This window comes from Penicillium samsonianum (assembly GCF_028829775.1).
Source record: "Penicillium samsonianum strain IBT 33392 chromosome Unknown utg000003l_segment0_segment0, whole genome shotgun sequence".
Classification (NCBI taxonomy): domain Eukaryota; kingdom Fungi; phylum Ascomycota; class Eurotiomycetes; order Eurotiales; family Aspergillaceae; genus Penicillium; species Penicillium samsonianum.
In genome coordinates this window covers 3,003,182-3,015,400 of record NW_026643261.1, presented here as the reverse complement: position 1 = coordinate 3,015,400, position 12,219 = coordinate 3,003,182, and the positions used below count along the sequence as shown (strand labels likewise).

The 12,219-nt window shown below is 46.2% G+C and overlaps 3 protein-coding genes across 3 annotated transcripts; 1 reads left to right on the top strand and 2 right to left on the bottom strand.

Moving 5' to 3' along the window:
- Positions 1 to 2,803: 2,803 nt before the first annotated feature.
- N7471_004731 (uncharacterized protein) lies at positions 2,804 to 6,323 on the bottom strand (the record flags this gene model as incomplete). The annotated part of the gene is made up of 2 exons (XM_057277450.1): positions 2,804 to 4,963; positions 5,019 to 6,323. 2 exons carry the CDS (start codon positions 6,321 to 6,323, stop codon positions 2,804 to 2,806), a joined length of 3,465 nt encoding a protein of 1,154 aa, XP_057137060.1.
- A 1,141-nt stretch (positions 6,324 to 7,464) lies between these two features.
- N7471_004730 (uncharacterized protein) lies at positions 7,465 to 8,663 on the top strand (the record flags this gene model as incomplete). The annotated part of the gene is made up of 3 exons (XM_057277449.1): positions 7,465 to 7,707; positions 7,764 to 8,097; positions 8,179 to 8,663. 3 exons carry the CDS (start codon positions 7,465 to 7,467, stop codon positions 8,661 to 8,663), a joined length of 1,062 nt encoding a protein of 353 aa, XP_057137059.1.
- Positions 8,664 to 9,321: 658 nt separating this feature from the next.
- N7471_004729 (uncharacterized protein) lies at positions 9,322 to 10,605 on the bottom strand (the record flags this gene model as incomplete). Its single annotated transcript, XM_057277448.1, has 3 exons — positions 9,322 to 10,058; positions 10,122 to 10,188; positions 10,249 to 10,605. The coding sequence occupies 3 exons, from the start codon at positions 10,603 to 10,605 to the stop codon at positions 9,322 to 9,324; spliced, it is 1,161 nt and encodes a 386-aa protein (XP_057137058.1).
- Positions 10,606 to 12,219: the final 1,614 nt, after the last annotated feature.

The window sequence follows — 12,219 nt, the reverse complement described above, 5'->3', positions numbered from 1 at the left end:
TATCAAGGCTAAGCCACTTGGTCAATGTTCTCTCTCTAAGGAAATAAAATTAAAATTGATGGAATTGACCTTGTTTGGCGGCGTACATGTTAATGTTGAAATTATGGCGAAATGTGCTGCGCATATTATGATTGCAAAGGAGATATATAGTCTACCTACACTACGGTAGGTGACTCGTGCCAAATATCCTATCTGAAAGTAGTCTGAACCTCGCCAATAACAGCCGGAAGTTGAGAGCTATATTACTTTATGGAGTCAACCAACAACATCCATGATCAAACTAGAAGATAGAAGTGGATAAAGATATGGACATTTATTGCCCAGAGTTAACGCAAAATGTCTTAGAGTGATCAAAATAGAGTTAATTAAGCTCATTATAGGTCCATTCGTATAGGTGAGATTGTACCGGTCTGACCATCATCAGCATCTTGTTTAGTCCGTCGCTTTGAGTCAAGTCTTTTCCAATGAAAACACTCTTTGGAATAATGTACTATGTCATAGCTTCAAGGGGCCCCTCATTGATGTTGTATTGTGAAGGTAATATTAGACTTGGAGGCAGCTGTACAGAATACGGACGTATTTTCAGATGAGTATGTGGTACATGCAATAGCCCCACTATATGTTCATGTGGGTCAAATGCTCACTGAATTATTCAGTAGAGTTGTCTAGAGTGTTGGATCAGGAAAACCAGCCTGGAGGGAGCAGGCAGATCTGCATTAGCGGACGTACTAGCCCTATCTTGGCTTGATGTACATGCTATATTGTACTCCACAGTGAGTTTGTGATAGCCCTTGATAGACCATTCATCATGTGAAGGTGGTATTGCGCCATCATTTTGGGTTTCCATTGGTGCTAATCAAAGTCATGTCGGCCGAATAAGCTTGAAAGTGGCTGGCTATGAAGGTCCCCAGAATATAGACCTAGCGTTATATATCCGCCAACCCAACAATACAACGGACTTGATAAGTTTGAATACACTATTTAGAAACTGTAGATAGATTCCAACCAGTAATCAGCTGCGATAGGTAACCTACACATATTGCTTTGTTCATAGTTCTTAATTGCTGTTTATGTCTTGAGACCAGATAGTAGAGCCCAGCCCAACAACATTCATATCCATGGATACGCCTATCTCTGTGTCTTTTTTCAATAACAAGACCGGATTGATTACAACACAGCCGGAAAAAGTGACAGGTTAGGCTGCATTCGAGCTTCTCTGGTCATGACAATAGCCAGGGTAAATACAGACCCTGCCACTAAGTCTTTACCCACTCGCCATTTTCCCACCAAAACTGACCAACTTTGAACCATCTTTTTTTCATAAATTTATATTATAACATATTTTTAGATTATTTTTAAATAAGTTAGCATTGCACAGCCAGAGTAAACTATATATAAATTATTTTGGTAAGTATTTTAGATAGAGAGTTGTATATTTTCAAACCTTGACAAAGGATATAGATCGCGAGTTCAGTATGGGCGCCCATATATATAATCTGCATTCCAACGAACATGAATATTTCAATTAGTGACTATTTAACAGCCACACATATTTAATGATTCAGAAAGAAGAATTTTATTAATTTGAGATTAAAATTTTATAAAAAAGTTTCTTAAAAACTATTACTATATAAATTCATTGAGAGAATAGGGTTCAAAGTTGGTCGATTTTGGTGGGGAAATGGCTGGTGGGTAAAGACTTAAAAACAGGTATGGTATGTACCTAATTAGAGCCACCCATGGGATAGTTCGATTGCAAGGTTATGGAAAAGTCGTTTTGTAAGAATTGCGTTTCTCACCATTTTCCGTTTAGGCATGTAGTTGACGGTTTGCATTGTACACTAATGGCTAGAAGGAAAAAGGTATGGAAATGCCAGAAAAAGACAAACAAGATATGGTGGTAGGTAGTGCTATATCAGGGAAATCCTCTGCCTACAATATAGAGCAACCTGTTGTAACTACATAGTGTAGTATTCATCGTTCACTTAATTCGCCCTAGTATGGTTTCATAACAAGCCATAGCTCAATTAGAAAAGGAGACCCCTGAGATCGCTCAACCGATCTCAACTCCTTCAATCAATCATCTGATTCTATTGGACATGTTCAGTACTAGCCAGTACCTCAGACCTTGAAACACTTGGTTACTGAAAGTCGTTGGAAAATTCAAACGTGAAGAAGTCATTGGAGTTGACCATTTAAAATAGGTAAAGCCATTACCAAGGTATTTTTTATTTGATGATGTCTTTCAACCATCGACTTGAACGACTTTAACAAAAACATGTACCCCGTATTGGTCTTCCAAAAACCGGCTGTGTACAAGTTTCAAACAAAGAGAAAATTTACGCCGGCCTTGTCAAGTAGTTGTTGAACGACTTTATCATCGCTGTTCAAAGACGGGTCTTTGTGGGCGTGTTTCTGGACCAACGCACTCTCTAGTAGATGGAGGTGCATTTATGACACCCTAAATGGTGCCGCTACAGGATGAATGGCAGTGTTCACCCATTTGAGAAGTATTTGTTGAGGGCGATTCAATACTCGCGTACCCGTCTCTCGTTACGAATTTGGATTCTTCTGTTTTTCTAGCTGTCGCAAATTGAGAGTGTATTTTCCGTTTTAATCTGAATATCTTATGACTCTCTTGCAAAACTTCCAGCTATCTTTGCTCTTCCCTTATTTACAGCCGGTCTTATCTTAGTAATGATTGTATCTAGTAGGAACTAGTACCAACTTCTAGGGAAAGGGTTTAAGTATGACCATATTTTCATGAGAATGGGGCTGTTGAACTTGAGGTCTCAATCTAATTTTAATACAATATGCAATGAACCCTGCCTTGGGACCATGCAGTGACTTGAGATCCGGCAGCGCCACAGAAATCCTCTCCATCACTAGACTTGGCTTCTGAGCAGTCGATAGGCTCCGAGCCATCACAACTAATAGTTCCAGCACCGCCTGACCCTGCGGTATATTTGCAGTCCGGCCTTGCGGGCTTCTCGCCCCATTGGATATCATTGAAATCCAAAGTTGGAGGCCACGACTTTTCATTTAGGTCCTTAGAGTCTGGAACTTTCTCGCTCCCAACGAACCCATCGCACCAGTCGTTTACTTTCTTTCCAGGACTGGGATTCCACACCGCCCACTCTTGATTGCTGATTAAACCGGCGTTCTGGATATGCATTCCAATATAGAACTCCTTCATTGGGTCGCCGGTGCCGGTGGCGGCATATGCCACAATAGTCTTTGTCGGCTGGCCCACACCTTTCATGTCTTCGCTATCGGCGCCGGTCGCCGTAGCATACACATATTCGGTGTGCCCATTCGTTTCCGTCCAGTCATGGACGATTTCCTCGATAGGGGAGCCGAGACCGGTTGTCATTGTTATTGGCCCGGTCTGAGAAATCCCATATTTATTGTAGTCCAAGTACTCTTTCCCAGCACTGAAAACGAATACGTTGCCATTGCCTATATCTGTAGAGGTGTAATCTGACATGGTGACGGTAGGCTGCGTCTGTTCAGCAGCACTTTCGGAGACTGTCGAGCTTGGCCACTTGGTGATGAGTGCACAGTTATACAGGACTGTCATCGATCCCATCGTATAGGGAAGTTTAGCAATGGCCTCGCTTTCCGAGGTTGTAGAGCAATAGCAGAAGGCACCGGTGTTGCCGTCGATATTTTGGTGGGTATGGGAGCACATAGTCGAGGTCGGAGTCGCTGTTGGGACCTGAATAAAGCTCATCATTGGGAAGGTCTTGATGTCACTGCACTCCTTGCTGCTCGGCTTTATCATTGCATGCGACAAAGTATGACCACCATATGTGGATGAGCAACTGCAGACGGAATAAGTGCTGGCAAACACCTGAAGCTCGCACATGTCCGATGATGTGGTGGTTGCTTGAGTGGTCGAGGCGGAACTGGATGAGGCCGGCGTTGTTACCGAGCTTGAGGCTAATTCCGATCCGAGGCTGGCATAAGGTATAGGAGTGAGACTAGCGGTAGTGCTATCTGGCGACTGGGTTCCGCGGAAGGAAGGTAGGGTAATGGTTCCAGTGATTGTTTGACATCCGTCGGTGATTGTGTATGTCGGTGCTGTGATTGAGAATGTAGTGTCTGTCATGTCGTCTATATTGCAAGCTGACCCGGTAGTTTGAGTGGTCATCATGGTGGTGGCAGTTACGTCGCAGCCAACATGAGTTGAACACTGGTTTGTCGTGGTTGTACTTGTGGATGGAGTCGCTGAGCCATCATTTCCAGTGGTTGTGGTAGTGACAAGAAGGGTAGTAGACGAACAGTCTGTAACTGTTTTGGTGGACGTGCACGTTGTGGAGTCAGAACTTTGGGAAGAGGACTCCGTTTTCTTCTCCTCTTCTTTTTCCAATTCTTCAAGCTCTTGGGCAACTTCAGAAATATTGTCGAATTCGTTCTTGAATTTCGCCTCTGTCTCAGTGTTCATCTGGTCTACCTCGGGCATCTCAGCCTCTAACTCACTGAGGCCCTGTTTGGTGAGGTCCCACCCTGCGTTGATAGAATTCCCAATATCTTTCACGCCTTGCTTAAGGCTATTTTGTGCTTCTTTAATGACACAGCTAGCAGCTTTGAACAGATTGAGCAGCCCTGTACCTGAGGAGCAGCCAGTCTCCGATGATCCTCCTCCGGAGTTATCATTACTCGTCCGCTCCTTGACATAGTCTTCAACGCGATCCTTGGCCTTACCAATGTCATCATGGACCTCGGTCCAGGTACCTTTGTCTTTGAGATCGGCAGCCTTGATATTATTCCCGAGCTTGCCAATCCACGCCGCGACTGCTACCCCTTGAGTGGCTTCCGCACTTCCAGTGGTAGCAGCAGCAGTAGTAGGAATTTGGGACAGTTCATCCTTCAAATCATCCCAGGCCTCTGTAGCTGTATTTGTCGGGTGAAGAGAAAGTATCGCGGCAACTTCAGCGGATGAAGTGCCAGTTAAACGTCGCTAACATCGAGGTCATTTCTTCTTTATCTGGGGAATTTCCCAAGCTAAATAATACCCCGCTCGAGGGATTGCCAGATTGTATTGGCTGCGAAGAGTCTGGGGACGAGGTAGTCCCATGAATGCCAAGGATTGAGCCATTAGATCCTGTGATCGTGCTTGTTGGGTTACGACCGAAGGGACTACCATTGGTCGACTGGCCAGGATTATCAGAGAGACTGCCACTCCTTGACTGAGCAATAGGCCCAGAGGTGATTCCTCCACTCGAAGGTGTGGGTGTAGTCCCTGAAATCTCGGCATTGGAATTGGGTGTAGCGAGCGGCGTAGATAAATGTCCCGACTGTAAGGGCGTGTTGGCTGAAGGCTGACCACTGGTTACCGGGGTATTGGTCGGTGGTTGAGGACTAGCACCGGGGCCAGAAGGAGTCAACTGCGAGGGACTGGGTGGGGTGCTCTCTGTTTGGGTATCGGGTGCACCGAGAGGAGTAGATGACTGGCCAGACGGCAAGGGCGCGCTGGCCGAAGGCTGTCTACCAGTACCAGGGGCTATAGGCGTCGATTGGGAGGGACTGGTCAAGGCAGTTTCAGTCCTGGTCTTGGTGTTGATATCAGGTGTAGCCAGAGAGGTAGCTGACTGGCCTGGCTGCAAGGGTGTTCTGGATGAAGGCTGTCCACCAGTACCAGGGGCAAGAGGTGTCGATTGAGATGGACTAGCTGAGCCGGCAGGACTCTGGTTGGGTGATTCAGGTGGATTCTCAGAGGCAACGCCTGATGATGACGGGCTTTCCTGGGGTCTTTGGCTAGTCAAAACCCCAGCTGGCAGGATCGTAGAAGGGGTTTCCAAAGCTGGAGTAGTAGTACTGGTAGGATATAGACTTTGCGATCCGGCTGACCCAGTTTCTTTCCCTATTCCAGCGCTTGTCTTGACGGCGGATGAACGAAGCTCCGAAGTTGGCGAAGCCTCTCCGGGCACAATAGGACTAAAATGGATTACAGGGGTAGATGACGCAGGGACTGTCACCGTGGTCTCTAAATGCTGGATCCATGTCGGCACGGCCGGTGGGAACTTGGTTGGAGTCAAAGTCACCGGGCATGAACTTGACAGACAAGGAGTTGAAAATGTAGCGGACAAAATAGGCGTGCTCGACCTCCCAGGGGTAATTAGAGCCAGATCAATCACTGCAGTCGAACCGCTTGGTGCAACAATATCGGCAGTGATGACCGTCAAGCTAGGATTACCCGAGACTGTGGTCTCGTACTTGGTCATATCACCAGTGATTGGACCTCCGATGGGATTTGATGCACTGCTTCCGCCCACAAAGGCGAATAGTGACAATAAGCCGCTCTTGCGAGAGAAAGTCATGATGGCCAACGACAACCTCAATGCAGTTTGGTATGATAGGAAGTATAGAGTGTCACCATTTTTATATCAATTCTCCCTTTAGTCTCAACCCCTGGGTTATTTCAATCTTCCAGCGGTATATAGTGGGACCATGCAAATTGGGCTTTCCAAGCTTCACCAATGATGCTCTTTGCGTCACGCCCGCCCCAAGCGGATGCAGTTTTGTTTCAATTTTATTGTTCCGGTGATAGCCCCATGGGGCTGGCCCCAGGCGTTAAAAATAAAACAAAGCCATCCCTTGGCAAATATTGGTCCGGGTAGGTACCTGGGAATCATAGCTGCTCGGTTGCAAGACTCGGTGCATTAAGCTCCGAGTCTAACATGACTCTGAGTGAAGCCCATGGGTGTGACCTGAAATGGTTTATATGCCAAACACCAAGTGACAACTTGTATAAAAGCAAGAGTCGACTCAATACCTAGGCAGGGTAACAGGAGCTCTATATCACGGTAGTAAAATAATATTCGTTTTTTTCTCTTCTTGTTCCGTCTCTGACTACCTCTGACCCCTTCCTGGTGGATGGCGGATGGAACTTCAAGTGATCCATTGACATCATTCATTCCTCTGTTATCAGTCGTCCCACTTTTACTCTAGGAGATTAAATAGGGGCCGCAATCATGATTACTGGATCTTTCAATTCCTTTAGAATATACGTCATTTACCAGTGGCTATTCCAGTCTTAGAGAAGATTTGGATATATGCTACTGTGTGAAACATGAGCCTTCAATAGAAACATGCAGTTCCCCTCAAAATGAGTGCACTCCTATGAGAGCACATCTAGCCACGGAACATATACTATTTCAGTGTATATTAATCGCGGCACGGTTCTCAAATATCTCTTCCATCCTTTTTGGGGCCAAGTTCACGCGTTGGGGCCCTCACAATCTCCTCATTGGGGCCAACGTCCTTCGGCGGGACGTGGTCAATCTAATATTGTCCTCTTGGGGATCAGGACTAAGTCACGCCTTTCTATGAGATATTTAAAAACTAGGAAAGTTTTTAGTGCTCTATATACTCCTTGAAATCTTGAGTCCTGGCCAAATTATCGATCTCTTCTACCTCTGCGCAAGGAATTTGCTTTCTTTATCTACGAGGTGGTGGAAAATGCGTCCTATATCTTATTTGACCCACCTGAATGGTCTGTGGCTAGCATCATTAGCCCTGGTATCCGGGATTTCGGGATCTCCTGTGTCTTCCTCACTCGAAAGCACTGGGCAAGCTGATCCGATCTCGGTCTCTGTTACGCCTCATTTTGTGCCGGGCGTTTTTGAAAACGCTCATACTTCCACTATTGGACCAGATGGTCATGCGACACCAGTCCCCATTGTTGGTGGCCCTGAATGTTGGGTAAGTGTCTTCAAAGTCCCGTTCTGCTTATCGTATCCTAATGGTATATACTTTAGTTCTGCCCTAAACTTGAAGAGAAAAACACAGGAGACGCCAATGGCGGATGGGCGCTACTAGGTATTGATGGCCCAGGGACATTTCAACCCTCCACCGTATCCTACTTTCCAGAAGCGTTTCCCGTTATCACGGTGTTAGATAATGGGGATCCCTTATATGCTGCTTCTAAAACGACAGATGGGTCAGCTACGAAGATTAAGCGAGTCGAGATCCCTACCCAGACTATCAGAGAAGAGACGGACGCCTATAAGCTATTGATCAAAAAGACGCCTGCGTACAAAAACCATAAGTGGACAGCAGATCGCCTCGGTGCGGGTGTTGCTTTCGCTGCAGGTACGTCCCTTTTCCTGCTTTCCTATCCGCTTCCTAATCCCCACCATAAATCAAATGGGACTGACGTTTCTATTAATCAAGTGTCCTACACCGAAAAATCATTCACAATTCCGATTCTTGGAAAGGATTTCAGTGTCAAATGGCCCAGACATTATGTGATCTTCACAGGCTTCACCCGTTCAACTGGGATGTTGGAACATAGGAGAGACCGCAATGGTAACGTGGAAGAGGTGATCTTCCATCACAAACTTGATTGGACCCTCCTCCACACGTGGGATCTCCAATACAGCAGAGAGACTAAGCAGATTTATTTCACTAAAGACATTGGATTTCACGGAGAAGTTGATCTGTCTGCTTATGATAACGAGAGTATTGAGTGGAAGTACCTCGGTCGCATCAGCAACAAAGCTGAGGACCCCGATTGGATTGAAGAACGTGCACAGAAGGTCGTGGAAGAGATGAATGGAGAATACCAAGGCGTCTTGAAAAAGGGAGGTAATTATCGAGAATATGTTAACAACTGCAGGAATTTTAAGGGCTATCTGTACAATGAAATCAAAGGATAAACCTGAAATGGCTCAATCAGAGAGCCACTCAGGCAGTATCATACAATTGTCACCCCAGTTTCTGCTACTCTGAATGATAACTCTAGGAATAAATCTTCCAAGTTTGTTTAATCTCCCTATGAGAGATAATACTTTAGTATTTAGCTAGTTCAGTTTGCTTTCTAACGAGCATTCACCCGTAATCTCCAATTGCATATCACAATAGTTGTGACTAATCACCTTGGTTGCCTTACGCCCTAGGCATCCATCCGCCTAGGCACCATTTATCTGTATCTAGTTGCTTTGTCCTCTTTCCTCTTCTTCTTCTTCTTCTTCCTCCTCCTCATGTTGATTACTTTCGTTGAATGCCACTACACGTTGCCTGATATTCGTCTTGTCTTGATCTTCGTCGTACCCGTGCGCCCCACAATAGTGTACGCGGTAGAAAGGCAGAACTACTAAAAATATAAAGGGTATATAGATTCGACAAGGTATAGTCCTGGTTGAGTGATAACTTTGGAACTTGAAGGCAGCATGGATCATATGAACATATAATTTCGCGTTGAACAGGTAGAGTGGAAATAAACTGCCAGTGGTCAGTCCGGGTGAGAATACCAGGTACTCCAGTATACGCAAAAGTTCACCAAGTATCAAACATTTTCCAGCTATATGTTTTAATTTAAATCCTTCTGATTACACCATCTTTATTCGCCAGCCAGGGGTCAAACTCATCACCACCGTCAACTCTATAGACGACAACCTCAGAGCCCCTAAAACCTTCCCTAATATTTTCACTCAATTTCTCACCCGAGATCTCGCTATTCTTGTCGATCTGGAGCACGTCATTGTATATGTTTCGATCCTGGTTGACCTGATTCAGTACGAACATCATTTGGCTTGTGGTCGGATCAATTTCTAAGCCGATTCCTGATGCCTTGGAATCGCCAATCCAGGATTTACCGGCCATATCATGGACATGACCTTTTGTCGTTCCGTTTGATGAAGAGTGAGAGGCGGTATTTGCTTCTTTCAACCGGAATATTCTGAGATTCGGTTGAAGCTGGAACAGAAGCTGTGGAGGCCCGACCTGCGGGTGGCTAGGTCTGGAATTCCCAGTTTTCTCCGAAATATCTTGTTGTTGGCCACTCTCTTCCTTCGGGGTTGCGGCACAAAGAGCACCTATAACATCCGGAACGTGACCCTGTCTCTGAGTTTGGTCCCCGAGGAAAAGAACAAGATGAGGTCGATGCTCGCTACCTCTATCACCAAGGCCCTTCATAAGATGAGTCAAATCCAAGTTAGGAATTGACTCTTGTGTTGACGATTTGTATGTTGTTTCGAATGAGATGGGCCTGAGTTTTCGATGGAACTCAGGCTTGCCGTGGAACTGCGTTCCTGGAGGCACGAATAGCGACACTGCACGGAGAATATCACTTATTGTGGAATCTGGCAATGAATTTTCCCCTAATAATAACGGACTCGTCTCGGGGACGGGAGGCTGGAAGATGATTGCCCATAGTTGATGGAAATGTAGCTCCATATTTGGCTGAAACCAGAAATGTGGGTTAGCCTTCCACACTATCATTTCGATTGGGGGCAATCTTACCAAAATATCAAAGACTCGAGAAACAGAATCCGGTACTAAGAAGCCTTCCGAAATCTGGGATTGCTTGGTGAGTATATTCACCAGCTCGTCTTGCTGGGGTCTCGGTTCTTCAAGAGTGCCGTAGTGCAAATTTGGCCGACCCCACGTTGGTTCATAGAGTCTGACCCTGGTTAACATCCTCAACAGAGTAGTGAGGTGGTCAATATGTAACCGAGAGTGATAGTTTGCTCTTTTATCTTTCAGAAGGCGCTGTGCTGGCGCCGCTAATTCATCAGAGCCTGGAATTCCCTTGCCATGATTGGGCTGAGTCGTGGCTACAACATCCATCATGTCGTCCTTTGGAAAGGAAAGAGACATATGAGAATTTTGATTGGACTCGGGAGCGTCCGTACTTAATTGACTGATACTTCGCAAGATCCGGTCGGCGTTGTGTCTGCATGTACAGGGCCTTCCATTTCCCACATACGCCCAGTGAACTTTTGAACGGGCCATGCCGGTGGTGATAGTACCCAGATTTTCTGTACCTTTATAGGCAAGCAATATAAACGCACGTTCGAATGCACGCCGTTCTAGTTTTCCGGTATAGGCGTCATCATGGTGTGGGAAGGGGTGCCAGGCGTAAAAGCAGAAGCATGACCACAGAAGACTGACGGCTGTGTCGGAAATACTGGTTCCTGGCAAGTTGGCTGTGATGTGATTTCGAAAGCTTTCTTTTGTCCAATCTGAATCATAATCTTGTTAATTATATTTTCGTAACAATCACATTATGGTGAGCAGGTGTCTCTCACATGGCTGCCCCTGGGGCGAGTCTTGCACGCTAGATGCGTCAAATATCGCTTGATATGCATTGTCCTGAGCGTTATGCTCGACAAGGTAATTGTGTAAGTTGTGAAGAGCGATTTCTAGGGACAAACTGTCAGCTTCGATGTGCCGCGAGTTGATTTACGGTCGCTGGGTGACGAACCCGGCGTGACTGTTTGCTGATAGTCTTGGAGTAACCTCTCTTGAGGGTCCTCTATGCTCACACAACAACCCATGGTTGGCTTTTCAAATGCGGAGGTGATAGGTGGTGGTGGAACACCGGGCAATTGACAACTCACGAGATTAATATATGGCTTATGGGGCGGTGTCGTCAATGCTGGTTCTATGGTAAATGATTCACTCTGCTCCACCTTTCAAATCCCCCTGCCCCACGCAATTCGGCCCCCTGGGGCCAGGAGGGCCGTGACGTCGGCTATCCAGGCATGACGCCTATCTCGTGGGTTCCACAGGCCCCGGGGGTGATTTTCCGCCCCATGGTGATCTATAGCGCACTCGCCCTTCTCATTCCCGCCCGGTCGCGCGACGCTAAAGTGGCAGCTCTCACTCATTTTTCACCTGCCCCACCCATTCGGATTCTTAATATTCCATTTTCTGTGCCACCCTTCCTACTGTACATACTAACTACTAGTAACTAGTATAAGGCAGCCGCGATGCTTCTGATTCGTTAAGATCTTGAATAACCCACTGTGCATTACAGCTACCGTAAGCATCCGGCCGGGGTCGAGTCGCCTCAACGGCTGGGGGCCGCGATCAATGCCCATTTTTAAGGCGCGGTTATCTACGCCCGTCTTTTGAGCTTATACCAATTGGTCTTGATGAAAAGAGATGGTGGTGAAATTAAGCAGGTTTGGTGATAGTCGCTCACTGGTGCTCGGTGATGATGCATGGTTCGCTTCCACGGCCAGTTGAGCTCCCAACTCAGAAAAAGACACTCCCTCTTCCAAGATTCAAAAAGATCCAATACCCCATACAGTACTAGAGCATTCGCTCTTCGTGCGGGTTGACAATCTGTTGAAAGCGATGGGCACCTCGCCGGGCAGAAGCGTTGAACGAGTTTCACGCACCATCGACTAACATTCACATAGATGCGCTTAGTTACATGCGGTGATAGACCCTCCAAGTGCAACTTTTTGAATAATTGCCAAGAAC